We start from the raw sequence: 12,161 nt of genomic DNA on the forward strand, positions 1-12,161 counted from the left end.
GCCGTTATATTTAGGAAATGAAGCAATACAAAGAAAGTATTAGTTAAGTTAGTTATATTAGTCTCCAGATGCAGTTATAAACAGGAAATTGTCATTGGGAAGATATGTTTCTAATGTATTCCAGCAGGGTTTATTTCTTAAGCGTGACATTATTGAACAATGACCAGGAGGAAAACAATTACTGATAAAATCTGCAGACAGGAAAAAAAAAAAAAAGGAGGAAAAAAAAATAGGGAGAAAAGTAACTAACGATCTGAACTCTCAAATCACCACAGAGGAAGGTTTCAGATCCCGAAGGCTGATGGAGGAGCAAATAACACAGAGAATACCTCACCAAGCAGAACACCGCAGACTGCCTGTACGCAAATAAACCATCTCTGCTGCAATACCAACTTTGCAAATCATACATATGGGAACAAACTTCCTTTCTCGGGGCTAATCTGTGAAGATGGAATTAAGAAAGTCTTGATGCCATGGTATGCTTTCTAGTAACCGTGGACCTTCTCGTGAAAGTACAAGATTAATGCAACCCCTGGATATTTCAAAAAGACCCTTAAGAAGACAACAACGGCTGCACTGCATCAGCTGCTTGTGAGAAACTACTCAAACGTTCTGAGGTTTTCAAATGCAGAAGGATGTTGACAAAATGGAGGAAGATCGCAGGATATTCGCAAAAGTTAGCAGAGGACTGGAAACGCGCTTCACAAGAAACTCAATCAAACCAAAACCAAGCTAACGGTGAAAGAAAAACCACAAAAGAATCTTCACCACAGACATCCAGAGACAAACGAGCTTTTTAATCAAAGGTTTACTGGGATACAGCCTCTGAAAAGTATACGTAGATAAATTCAGAAAATCTGCTGCAGTTAATTTCTTAATGCTTTTCCTGCCCACTCCCTGTCCTGTGTAGTAACAGATAATGTCCAGATACTGATCAGTAATTTCTTTCGAATCTGACCTTCTCCGGAATGCCAAGTTCAGCCACCTCCAAAACTCGTGCAGGGTTTGAACAGCAGATCCTCACACTTAGGTATCAGCCAATTTGTGTTTTTTCTTCTATTTTTTCTCTTTATTCCTTCTACCTAAGAGGACCCTGAGGAACCTCTGGACAGGGGAGATTTACAAACATTATATTCTCCTTTCAGCACACATTTGAAACAAAGTAATATTTGTAGCTCGCACAGTAACAAGATTATTTAAGAGGGTAAAAATCCGTAGCCTCCCATTGGCATCAAAATGGACAATGATATAAAATGATCATGAATCACAGCATGGCTTGGGAAGAGATACGATGGGCCAAATTCTTAAGCTGTTAGTTTATACATATATTGTTCTCAGGCAAGACACCCAGATTTGGCCCAATAATAATATGAGCAGCTCAGCGGGATGGGCTAGCTCTTATTTAACTGCTTGGGAATTAACATCATATTTTTCTTGAATCTTTTAGGGAAAGGAAGAGATACAAATAAATCTATTTTCTATGGTTTAATCTAGCTTTAAAAAGAAAAATGAAATAACTTCCACTTATCTTGCCTTTTATTACAGTAGCAGGGAAAAATTGCATACTTTGAGACTTTTAATAAAATTACATTTGCAATGCTTACGCATCAAGTCTTAGCAACCCACAATCAGAGGATCAATCAACAAAAAATAAAATGAGGGAAAAAAACCCCACATTTTAAAAAACACCCAGGAGCTTTAGTTAAAGAAATAACGGTTAAAACAAATTCTATCAAAATCAATTTAAGCTATGCAAATCAAAGCTATGTGCTTTTATTTAATATTTACACCTCACTGCACAACTCAGGAGTTTATTAAAAAACCTTGAAACATCAGAGGTAGACATTTCCATGATTTGGGTGCTATTTTTTAGCCCAGGGAATAGGAGTTCAACTCCTTCATTTTACGCAGGCTTCCAGTGAGACATTAGACATTGCACTTCATGTGGACACCTTAAAAGATGTCTCTCTGATGACAATGTAGTTGTCTACACTGAGACACAGCTTTATACCTGGCTTTGAGAAGACGCTTTTCCTCTTTTTTTTCATAAAATCATTCATTGTAAGGAAAGACGCCTGAAAAAAAAAAAAAAGCCCTATTTCCTTTATAGTGACTACGTATAATCTTTTTGGTCACATTACCATCCAAACTCTCATGCACGTTTTATGTGGGTATTAGGACCTCTTAAAAATAGCTGTCAAGAAGAGGAAAATTATTAAAAGGCCACAGGTATGCGACCCTGAATCTCTCGATAATCAGCCGCATACGGAAAAAGCTGTCTCAGAAATCCATCTCTACGGAATAAGCTGTATTTTATTTTCCAAACCCACACTGGACTGAGAGGAAGGCTATTGATCTATTAACTACAGTGTAGACAATGCAATACAGTATTTTTTCCACCTCTCACTCCCTGAAGTTGGCTTTCTTTTTTGTTTTGTTTTGTTGGGGTTTTTTTTGTTGTTTGGCTGGAGGGGAGGTCAGGTGTGTTGGGTTTTTTTTTTTGTTTTGGGTGGGTTTTTTGTTTATTTTGTTTGGTGGTGTGGGGTTTGTTGGGGTTTTTTTGGTGGTGGTTTTTTGTTTGGGTTTTTTTGTTTTGTTTTTGGTGGGGGTTTTTGGCTGGTTTTTTTGGTTGGTTGGTTTTTGAGAGGGAGGGTAAACAGGTATTCTCTTCTTCAGCACTTATCATCTGATCTGCTCTGGTCTTCAGGCTGTCCCTGGCTGGTCCCAAACCACACATTTGTCTTTCTCCAGTACTTGAAAGACAACAGTCATGGCTGTAAGGCTTGACTGGAAACCTCTTTATCCCAATATTAATAGATTTTCTGTACTCCACCCTCCTCTGTCCTTTCATCAACAAATGAAACCCAGCTTCCACACGAAAGGGAGCTCAGAACAATATCCATTGATGGTCTATTAAGGGCAGCAGCAGGACAGCATCCCAGCATGTGCAGAGGCGTGTGAAAGAGCACTCGTCACTTTGTGTATCCTTAAGGGTCAAGGAGCTGATGATAATTTCAACTGGCTTAAAAGTGATTAATTCTATTTACATTATCTGGTCATCTCCACTTACAGAAGAAGAGAGGAGGAGAAAAGGAAACTGAGTTGGAAGTTTGGTAAGAGAACAGCCTTAAGTTTGGTCCTCACAAAAACATCCCTTTGAAGACTGTAAAAGGAATAGCCCAAAACTCAGGTGTTTACATCTGTTTTCTCCCTAACACCCCTTCATGCCATTGTCTTACAAACAGCCTCGTTATGCTGCCCTTTCCACCTGGTATGCTGATCTTTCAACCTGTTCTCACCTCTGGCAACGCTTCAAGCACTTTTTGAGAAAGACCAAATTCATTCCTACAGCCTGATTTAGAAGTTATACCCTTCATTAATCAAGGAAATTAATCATTTCACTTCATAAAATAAAGTGTGATTTGCCAACATTTACACAATTGAATGTAGGCATGTTCTGACACATCTTGGTACCATCTTCCTTAGTTTTTATTTCATTCTAGAAATTAGTTTGACCAGAAAACTACTTGTAATAAATTATGAGAACAGTCCACCTTACCTTAGAAACAAAAATACACATTTTAAAATACTAGTGTCCAACTTTCTTCTTTCTCCTGCAGTACAGCTCCAAGAAATATGAAAACATGATCCCAAAATATGAAAATATGAAAACATAATCCCAACTAGTTAAAACCACTGGACAATCCTCTAGAAAAATTAAATATAGATGCTCGAAAAAAAATGTATATTCGAATTGCAACTGGTCCAGGAAAAATTTGAAGTGTTTAGAAAATGTAGTAGTAGTAGTTAGGATAAAACAAGTACAACGAACCATCGAAAAAAACTTCCTCCAAGTTTTGTATTTTACTGTAGAACATCAGCTCCACCTGCTGGTAAAAGTAAGTTCATGGAATGGCGTTTTGCACAAACCTGTTTGGCAAGTGAAGAGTCTTTGTGCCGTACGAGTTAAGATCTTTTGATTTAAAGAAGGAAAAAAGTTGCATATCAAATGTCTATTCTGAAGACAGTCTGATGACATGATGGCTTCAGAAAAATAGTTTACAGTGACAGTATTTCAAAAGGTTATTGGTGCAATACACGCTAGTTGGCACAACAGCTCCAAATATTAAGAAAGAGTCAGTTGTTTTTCTGCTAGCTATTCATTTTCATGAAAAACAAATTATGATTAACATTGTGATTAAAATCAAATCCGTATAATAAAAAACTACCCTAAATATAGCATCACAAGCTACACATCTTTTAAAAACTCTCCTACTCCAAAAAACGCTATGGATGTTGCCTTTCAAAACAAGACATAAGTTTTCAAACTGTTTTCACTGGTTTAAAATTTTTAATTAACATTTTCTAAAACCAAGCTAGAGTTGTGTTATTAATTATGAAATCCAGTACCTCTAGGCTTCTCTTCAAAGAATTCAGATGCATAACATAAATCAATGTTGAAATGAGTATTCAATTCATTGAGGATTGTTTTAAACAGCAAACCTCTTTATTGCTCTCTCAATTCTGTTCCAAGATTTTTCAAGTCTTTCCAAAAGTTGTCTTTAAGTACTTTGTGAGTTTCCTAATAAACATATGACTATATATGATTCCAAGTAATGTCTAAGCTCCAAACTTCCAAGCTTGAAGAGCTGGAGTAATTCTGGCAGCAACGATTCAGACACATATCTCCAAGGCAGCTTATTTAGGGAACACATGTAAAAAGTTAGAACAGATACCTACATACTCCAATGACACCACAAGTACATACAAGAAATGACAACTTTTAAATTTTAGTGCTAGGCTGACAAATGAAAATAGTTCTGGCTCTTCCTACACTTCAGAGAAGTTATTTGAAATCCTTTTTGGACCTGCTTTCAGAGTAAACTATTTCAAGGTACCAAATCACACAGTCCAACCCAACAAAACGCTCCAGCGATCCGTGAGAGCCCAGGTTAAACTGGAGTTCCACCAGCGAGACAGGAACACTTAACAGTTGCTTTACTTAGGAGGAGTCTGATAAAACATTATTAAAATAGAACTGAAACTTCTCCATGGCAGGATATTACCTTGACAGATTTCTGCACAGTTAACTTTTCTCAAGGTAATAGAATTTTATAAACAGAAAACATCTAACACAACAGGTTTCACCCCAGTATTGTCTGTGGACTGCACGAGGTGAACACAAAACCATACATTTTGTTTCCATCGTAGCATGCTGCAATGGCCAAAAAAGGGTCATACTTACGCTAGCCTAAAACACTTTAAAACAACTAGACAACAATGTTTCTGATGAACTGCAGCAGAGTAAATCTTTTTGGCATAAAACATTCTAAGAATTGACTAAGCGGATCTTTAAAGACAACTGTGCTATTTTGGTAGAGCGAAAATAATGGCAATGAACTTCTGTTTCGATACCTTAACACAATTACTGATCAATTTTGTCACGATGCCTTTTTCAAGGGAAATCTCAGTCTTCAAAGCTGAGGTATGTAAGTAGCGTTTCATGCCTTCCTTCTTCCTTTTTTTATGATAACAACAACACAGAATCAAATTTTTTAATATTGACTCCCAAAATTTTCTGTCCACTTCCGAGATACTTCTGTTTAAATGAATAATGAAAGCCCTACAAAAAGTTAAGCAAAGTACAACAATGGGCAGAATAATTTTTATATCTAAATAAACTAATGCTCCAATAGCTCTAAGCAGACAAGCAGGAAGCAGTGCCATTCCACAGCAATGTGAGTTAGCAGAAAAATCAAATGAGCATTCCCTGCCACAACTCATAGCACCTGAAGAGCTTTAAGCTGTCACTCAGCCAAGACAAAGCCGTATTATCAGTTAGCAACCCTCAACACGTCATTTCACTGGGATACTTTCTAATTGTCTACCAAGTCCCTCAGCGCTCAAGATCACGTAACCAAGAAGAAATTGTAAATGTCTGATTTTCTCAGCCATCTACGTGGCACCAGCATGTAGATGGGGTTTGTGCACGCAGACCTTTTCAAACAAAACACGAAGACCTGGAGGACAAGGCAGTAATATCCCTTGTCATAAACAGCCTCAGTTTGTAAACCCTGTTCTCTCACTACAGCTCTATTTCCAGTTACATCACCAATTATCACAGCTGGAGGCTCACGACATTCACGCCAATGTCACAAACCTTCACCTCCGGTCAAACTGTCAGTTTATGTGGATCAGACACATTAGGTTTAGATGAAGAGCAGTCAGGGACAGCCAGTACCCACAGAGCTACCTATCACAGCCCACTTACGATGTGGTTTGACATTCTTAGCCCTGCTCTCCGGCACCAACAGCTTACCTGAAGTGGTGGGTATTCTGCGTTTTGCAACAAGAGGCGATTCACCTAACTGGGACTCCCAGGAAGCAACGCACAGCCCGGAGAAGTGAAGGACGGGCAGGACTGAAGTCACTAGTTTTTCAGTCAAGGAAGAGTTCATTTTCTTAAATTCTCTGGCAACATGTTTGGAGTGCCAGAATTAGATGCATTCAATAGCTATAAAGTGAGGATTGGCAGCTGAACCAAATTGTTGCTACCTAAGTTTGTACTAACAAAGCCCAAAAGTTTCAAAAGAACAAGCAGTACACATTAAGGTACATAAAGTTTATACTAGAAATAATTGTATAATCTAGGAGACAACTAAATATTTGTACAGCAGAACATCTGTCTTATCTGACATTGTCAGAACATTGTCTTATCTGACAATAAGAGGGAAAGGCCTACACACCAGTGAAGAGATTAGTAAAAGCAACTGCTACTAAACCCAATGAATTTACCTATAACCACTTACAAAGTGTCCGATCTGTGAAAACAAGATTACATTCCATTTTTATTTCATTAAGAATTCTTTCTTACCTTTAATTTTCTGACAGCATCTCTTACAACTTCTGTGCCTTTGGGCTGCTCCACTTCCGTACTGCCAAGAAACTGAAAAGATTGTAATTTGTGAGAAATAAGTTATGCACCAGAAGGCCTAATTAACTCAAGTAATCTTATTTTCCCATTATTTTCGAAATACAATCTTTTCGGTAGTTGATAAATAACAAATCTTCATGCAGCTATTTCTAATCAAGAGAATAACAAGAATTACATTCTAATTAGACAAATATAAGAGTTATCAAAAGCAGCTTTTAAAAAACATTTTATTTATCTCAGTCCTATACAAGTCTGTAAAACAGAGGTTAAGTACCTTTTTCCACTGGGAAATTGTAATTTTGGTAATATAATTTCGTTTGGAAATTATGAAAAAATGCCAAAAAAACCACCTGAAATATGATACTTCCCATGAATCAACATGAGCCAGCGGTTTGGACTGTGTCACTAAAACTTTCATGCAGTGATGCAAGATAAATTAAAAAGGCCTGATTTGGTCTCAGAGATGCTTGGTACAGTAATTTCATAGATTTAAAGGAACGAGGCTCCAACTTACATAAATACAAGGCTCATATTCAAAGAATTTCTACTAGAGATCATATTTTTACCAAGTAAGGTTTTAATGAAAACCAAACATACACCTGTTAATATACAAAGCATGATACTTCAAAGGGACCTTAGCAGGCCTGTAAGGCACTGAAATGCTGTTATGTTCTTCCACACACTTTTGCTTGCCTTCTACTGTACTGTTACGAAAGGCGGGACAATCCTGCCTGAACCGCATCTGTGTAATAATTTAATTATTTTTGAATTTACTGATTTTCACATCAAGGTACAGATGATTTGAGTCATACCGTTTACCTGTATACGCCAAAATAACGCTAGCAAGAAAGAACCAACCCCCTTTTTTCTCTAAAGTATACAATTTTCTGTGTAAAATAACACAGAGTTATGTGTGGTTTTTAAGTCTTAGCAGTTTCAAAAGGAACTTAAATTTGCCAAGCTACAGATGCTTTCAACATAGTAGCTCTGAAATTTTATTGAAACTTAAAAATGTGTTTACTGTAGTCAATGCGCTCAAGCAGTTCTCCTGCAAAGAACCTTTGCAGCTCTACCAATAATTAAGTCTCATTAGAAATCTGCTACTGACTCTGAAATGTGATGTGCCATCTTGAATACAACAGTGTGTAAATCAAAACACCACACACATCTGCCATCGACATTCTCTGCTATAACAATTCTCCAGACAGGAGACCAAGGTTTTGTAATAACAAAGCAGAAAGCTCTATTATCGATTTGACGTCTTTCATGCAACATCTCTGATGACTTTAAACGGAGGGTGTGCTCTTCCCTGGAAAAGTGACAGTTGAAGAAAATGCATATAGATAAAGAAGAATGATTCTTGGACATTACGGATACTGCATGTGACAGAGACAGAAAGGGAAAGGTGAGTGAATATATATGAGCAAACGTATGCGAGTAAAAACAAAAAAAGGTAACCACAAGCTTAAATGGACAAGAAAGAAAGCAGATAAGGTTGGATGAGAATCTAAGAGGAATGCCAATAGTACCAGATATCTGTATACAAGCATATTTATACACCACACACTTGGCACAACACGAGGTAGAAGTATAATTGCTGTAAAGTTTGTGAGCAGGCCAGGGTACATTATATACATTACAGGAATCCTGCATAAACACAGGAAATAACAGCTGCAAGCGTGGATAAGGCTCAACGAACAGAGCACACAGGTCACTGCTGCCCACGGTGAACTGGAAGGCGGCTGCGCATACATCCACACATGCTTCCTGATATTTGTATAGGTTTGAAACTTGCAGCTCCAGAGGCATTATCAATGTAAACAGCCCCGTACTCCTTAATACACTTCTTCATATGACCATGGGTAGAACTGTGTCGAGTACACTTCTACATGTCCCAGGGTACGCAGACTCCTGCAGACACTTCTCCAGAAAGGCACAGGGCTGCCCTACGTTTCTTATTTGCTTACTTCCATCCAGTTAACTGAGATTTAAGATAGCAAAAGATAACTCAAAAGCAATAGAGTCGTTTCCCCTTCCCTTCCCTCTCAGCAATCTCGCTCTTATTTGATGTCCAGGAAAGATGAAGGTATCTTGCTGTATTCAATAACTCTCAGCAGCAGACTGATCTTTTAATGAACAATAATTTCCATAAATACTGTTCTTCCAGGGGCTTGTACCTGCCCTGGTTTGAGGTAAAAGAGAACCAATTTTCTGTTCAGTAATTTTACTCTTCAGTTAAGCCTTTTCTAACTAACTGAACTCTCTGAAATTAACGACATATTCTTTCCAACTGTATCCGCTCCCAGAGTGATAAGACCTGATTGTTTATAATTTATGCCAAGGAACAGTATGCAGAGAGGCTCTTGCTTATATTTATTGCTATAACAACCAAGGTCAGCTAATTTCATTATTTGCCCCGTTGGAGGGTCGGAAGACGAAAAGCATAGAGGGGTCGCACGTAGGGGGAGGAATGGACAGGACAGGTGACCCAAAACTGACCAACAGCATATTCCATCCCGTCTGCACTATTCTCAGTATAAAACCTGTGGGATCAAAGGGTCAGCCCTTTTTCTTCAATGGCCAGCAGCCAAAGAGGACTCGGTCTGTTCATCTGCCTTTGATCCCGATCGTGCGTTCCTCAATTGAGATCTGGAATCGGGTTCCTGTCTGTTGCTGAGTCTAGTCTGGGCCTTTCCCAGTGCCAGTCCGTGACATGATCATCATCCTGGGAGCTTGATACTGGTTTTCTATATAGCGTATATATTTAATTATTTTCTTTTTTACTACTTTATTGCTATTTCATTAAAGTAGTTTATTTTCTTTTAAACTCATAAGTCTCTTCTTCACTCTTCCTCTTCTCTCCAAAGGGAGAGGTGGGGGAGAGCATCTGTAATTCATTTCGGTGGCCAGACCAGCCCAAACCACGACAGTACCTCATGCTTATTCACATTACTGCCTTAGAAACTGCAAGCACCAAATTAAGCTTCTGCTACAGGTAGGGCATCTGTTAAATTTCACTGAATTTCTAAGTCCACAGTAATGCCCCCCAAAATAGAAATTACCATTTCTGATCACAGAAAGGAGGGAGAAGCAGACATCTAAATAGAAAGACAAACTGCTGAAAGCACAGGTTTAAATGACTGTCAGTTCCTGAAGAAACACATACTAATTGTGTTTGCTCAACAAGTTACAAAAGAAATAAGCAACCAAGACCAGAAGTATATGAGCATTATATCAATAGTATTCACTTCACTAACCAGAAATCTCCCAGTCATTCGCAATGCAGTCTTCCAGATGAGTATAGTTTTGACAATAAGCATCACTACCGAAACCTTTATTGCTTTCAGCAGTTTTGAACTGGATGTGGAATTAGAGCTTATGTTTAATAAATCATTCAATAAAATACAGTAAGATGCATTTAATCCATAATTACAAAGGAGATCTGTAGCATGTTAATATCTGAGATGATGAGACCATGCCATGGGCTGCAACGTTTGTATCTGATAACACATTTTTGTCTCTTAACTGCATTTGTTTGGTTGGTTTTTATTCAGGTAAGCTCAAATTTTAGTCCTATCTGCTTACAGGTTTCATGCCTGAGCTTCATAAGCTTTCTCATTTTATTTAGTTAGTTAGTTAGTTATGGTAAGACAGTAATAAAGAGTAAAACAGCAATTAAGATCTATTGTGGGGCAAAATATTAAAAGAATTTCCAGTCAAGACAATTTCTTTTCTAATTATATCAAAAGAATGACCATGCAATATAGGTTTAACATATAGCTAACATATTAACCGGAGGCTTTTAATGGTTTGCTTTTCCATTTGCTCTGTATCTTTTCTATGTGATTTGCCCTATCATCGTATTTTGGTTAATATTAGGTACCAATTACTACAGCATTGTTTGTAATAGTTAAACTAAGCAAACACATATATATTTGCAAAACTGAGACTTCAGATGACAAGCTCAATGTGACAAAGGCCTTTGTGTTTGCATAATCCCTAACACAGAATGGATGACGCTGCCACCTCCGGGACTTCTAAAGTAAATAACTAACAACTAATTCACCATCCTCATGAAATGGGGGAGATGGACATTTCATTATGGTCTTTTTCGCAGATTTTTCTCACCAAATCTCACACAGATTTAGAAGAGCTGTGGCATGAATAGCATAAATATTAATTGTGGAAGAGTGTAAAAAAATTTCAAAGCAAAACTGGTAAATATGAAACTTCCCTTTTCAAGATCAGGCTGCTTCAGACAGCAATGCTGATGCAGAATTCTAGACAGGAACATAAAAAGTCAGCGATTGCTTTGATCACTTCAGGTTCCCTCCCGCAGCTATGGCCGTTTTGCAGACCCAGCTGACGAGAAAAAACACCAACAACCATAGGACATATAACTTTCTGAGTGTCAAGCTAATAAAACTCCTGCATTTAATTGCGGAAGAGAATGTAGCAGTTCCCCTTCAGATCAGTGTTAATCGTATATGCAAATTAATAAATGCATTAAATTCTTAAGTGTTCATTAACATCAAATACATAATACTGATGAAAAATGTTTACACATGATTGTTACACATGTTTACTGTTTGCATCTAGTAAAAGGGTTAGTCTTGCAGTTGGTGTACTTCATGCGTAATAAGCCAATTCAAACAGAAATGCTCAATAACGTAGGCATGCCGTTAGACTCATCTTTTTAAATATTTATATATCGTTTAGTGCTAATGAGTTCACCACAACCATACCGAGTTTTGGTTGGATACTTTAAGAATTTCGAAGAGGATGACATTTAAAATTTTGTGTGAGATAAAGCAGAATAAGGCAACGTTTTTCCCCACATAAATTCCCTATGAAATTGTTGAAAGGTTATTTCTCTAACATATTACTTATTCTGATCTCACTTGCAGCTGTCTATAATCCGAAATAACTTTTATGAGGTCAACGGATCTTATCAGTCAAAACTGTTTAATCATTCCTTTAAAGTATATTAAGGTTTGTTCTTCCCTCATTGACATTTGCCATTAACAAAGCGAGCTGTTGACCAGCCATATACAAGACAAACGCCCCAGATCAAACATTTATAACCTACTATTAGCAGACAACCAGATGTGCCTGCTCCACACGCAAAGATGTGCAAGACAGTACAGCTGCAGAGAATTAACAGACACTATTTCATGATGCTAGAATCAACAGAAGTTTTATCATTGACAGCGACTGGGAGAATAAT

At 37.6% G+C, this 12,161-nt stretch overlaps 1 protein-coding gene across 8 annotated transcripts in view; it reads right to left on the reverse strand.

The window, feature by feature from the left end:
- The window catches only part of GULP1 (GULP PTB domain containing engulfment adaptor 1), a 168,744-nt gene that overhangs the window by 39,191 nt on the left and 117,392 nt on the right, over positions 1-12,161 (reverse strand). For all 8 annotated transcript variants that reach the window (XM_063340851.1, XM_063340846.1, XM_063340847.1 and 5 more), the window contains one exon: positions 6,875-6,946. In XM_063340851.1, coding sequence (XP_063196921.1) covers positions 6,875-6,946 — 72 coding nt within the window. The remainder of the gene's footprint in view (positions 1-6,874; positions 6,947-12,161) is intronic.

Source organism: Chroicocephalus ridibundus, chromosome 7 (assembly GCF_963924245.1).
Source record: "Chroicocephalus ridibundus chromosome 7, bChrRid1.1, whole genome shotgun sequence".
NCBI classification, from domain to species: Eukaryota; Metazoa; Chordata; class Aves; order Charadriiformes; family Laridae; genus Chroicocephalus; species Chroicocephalus ridibundus.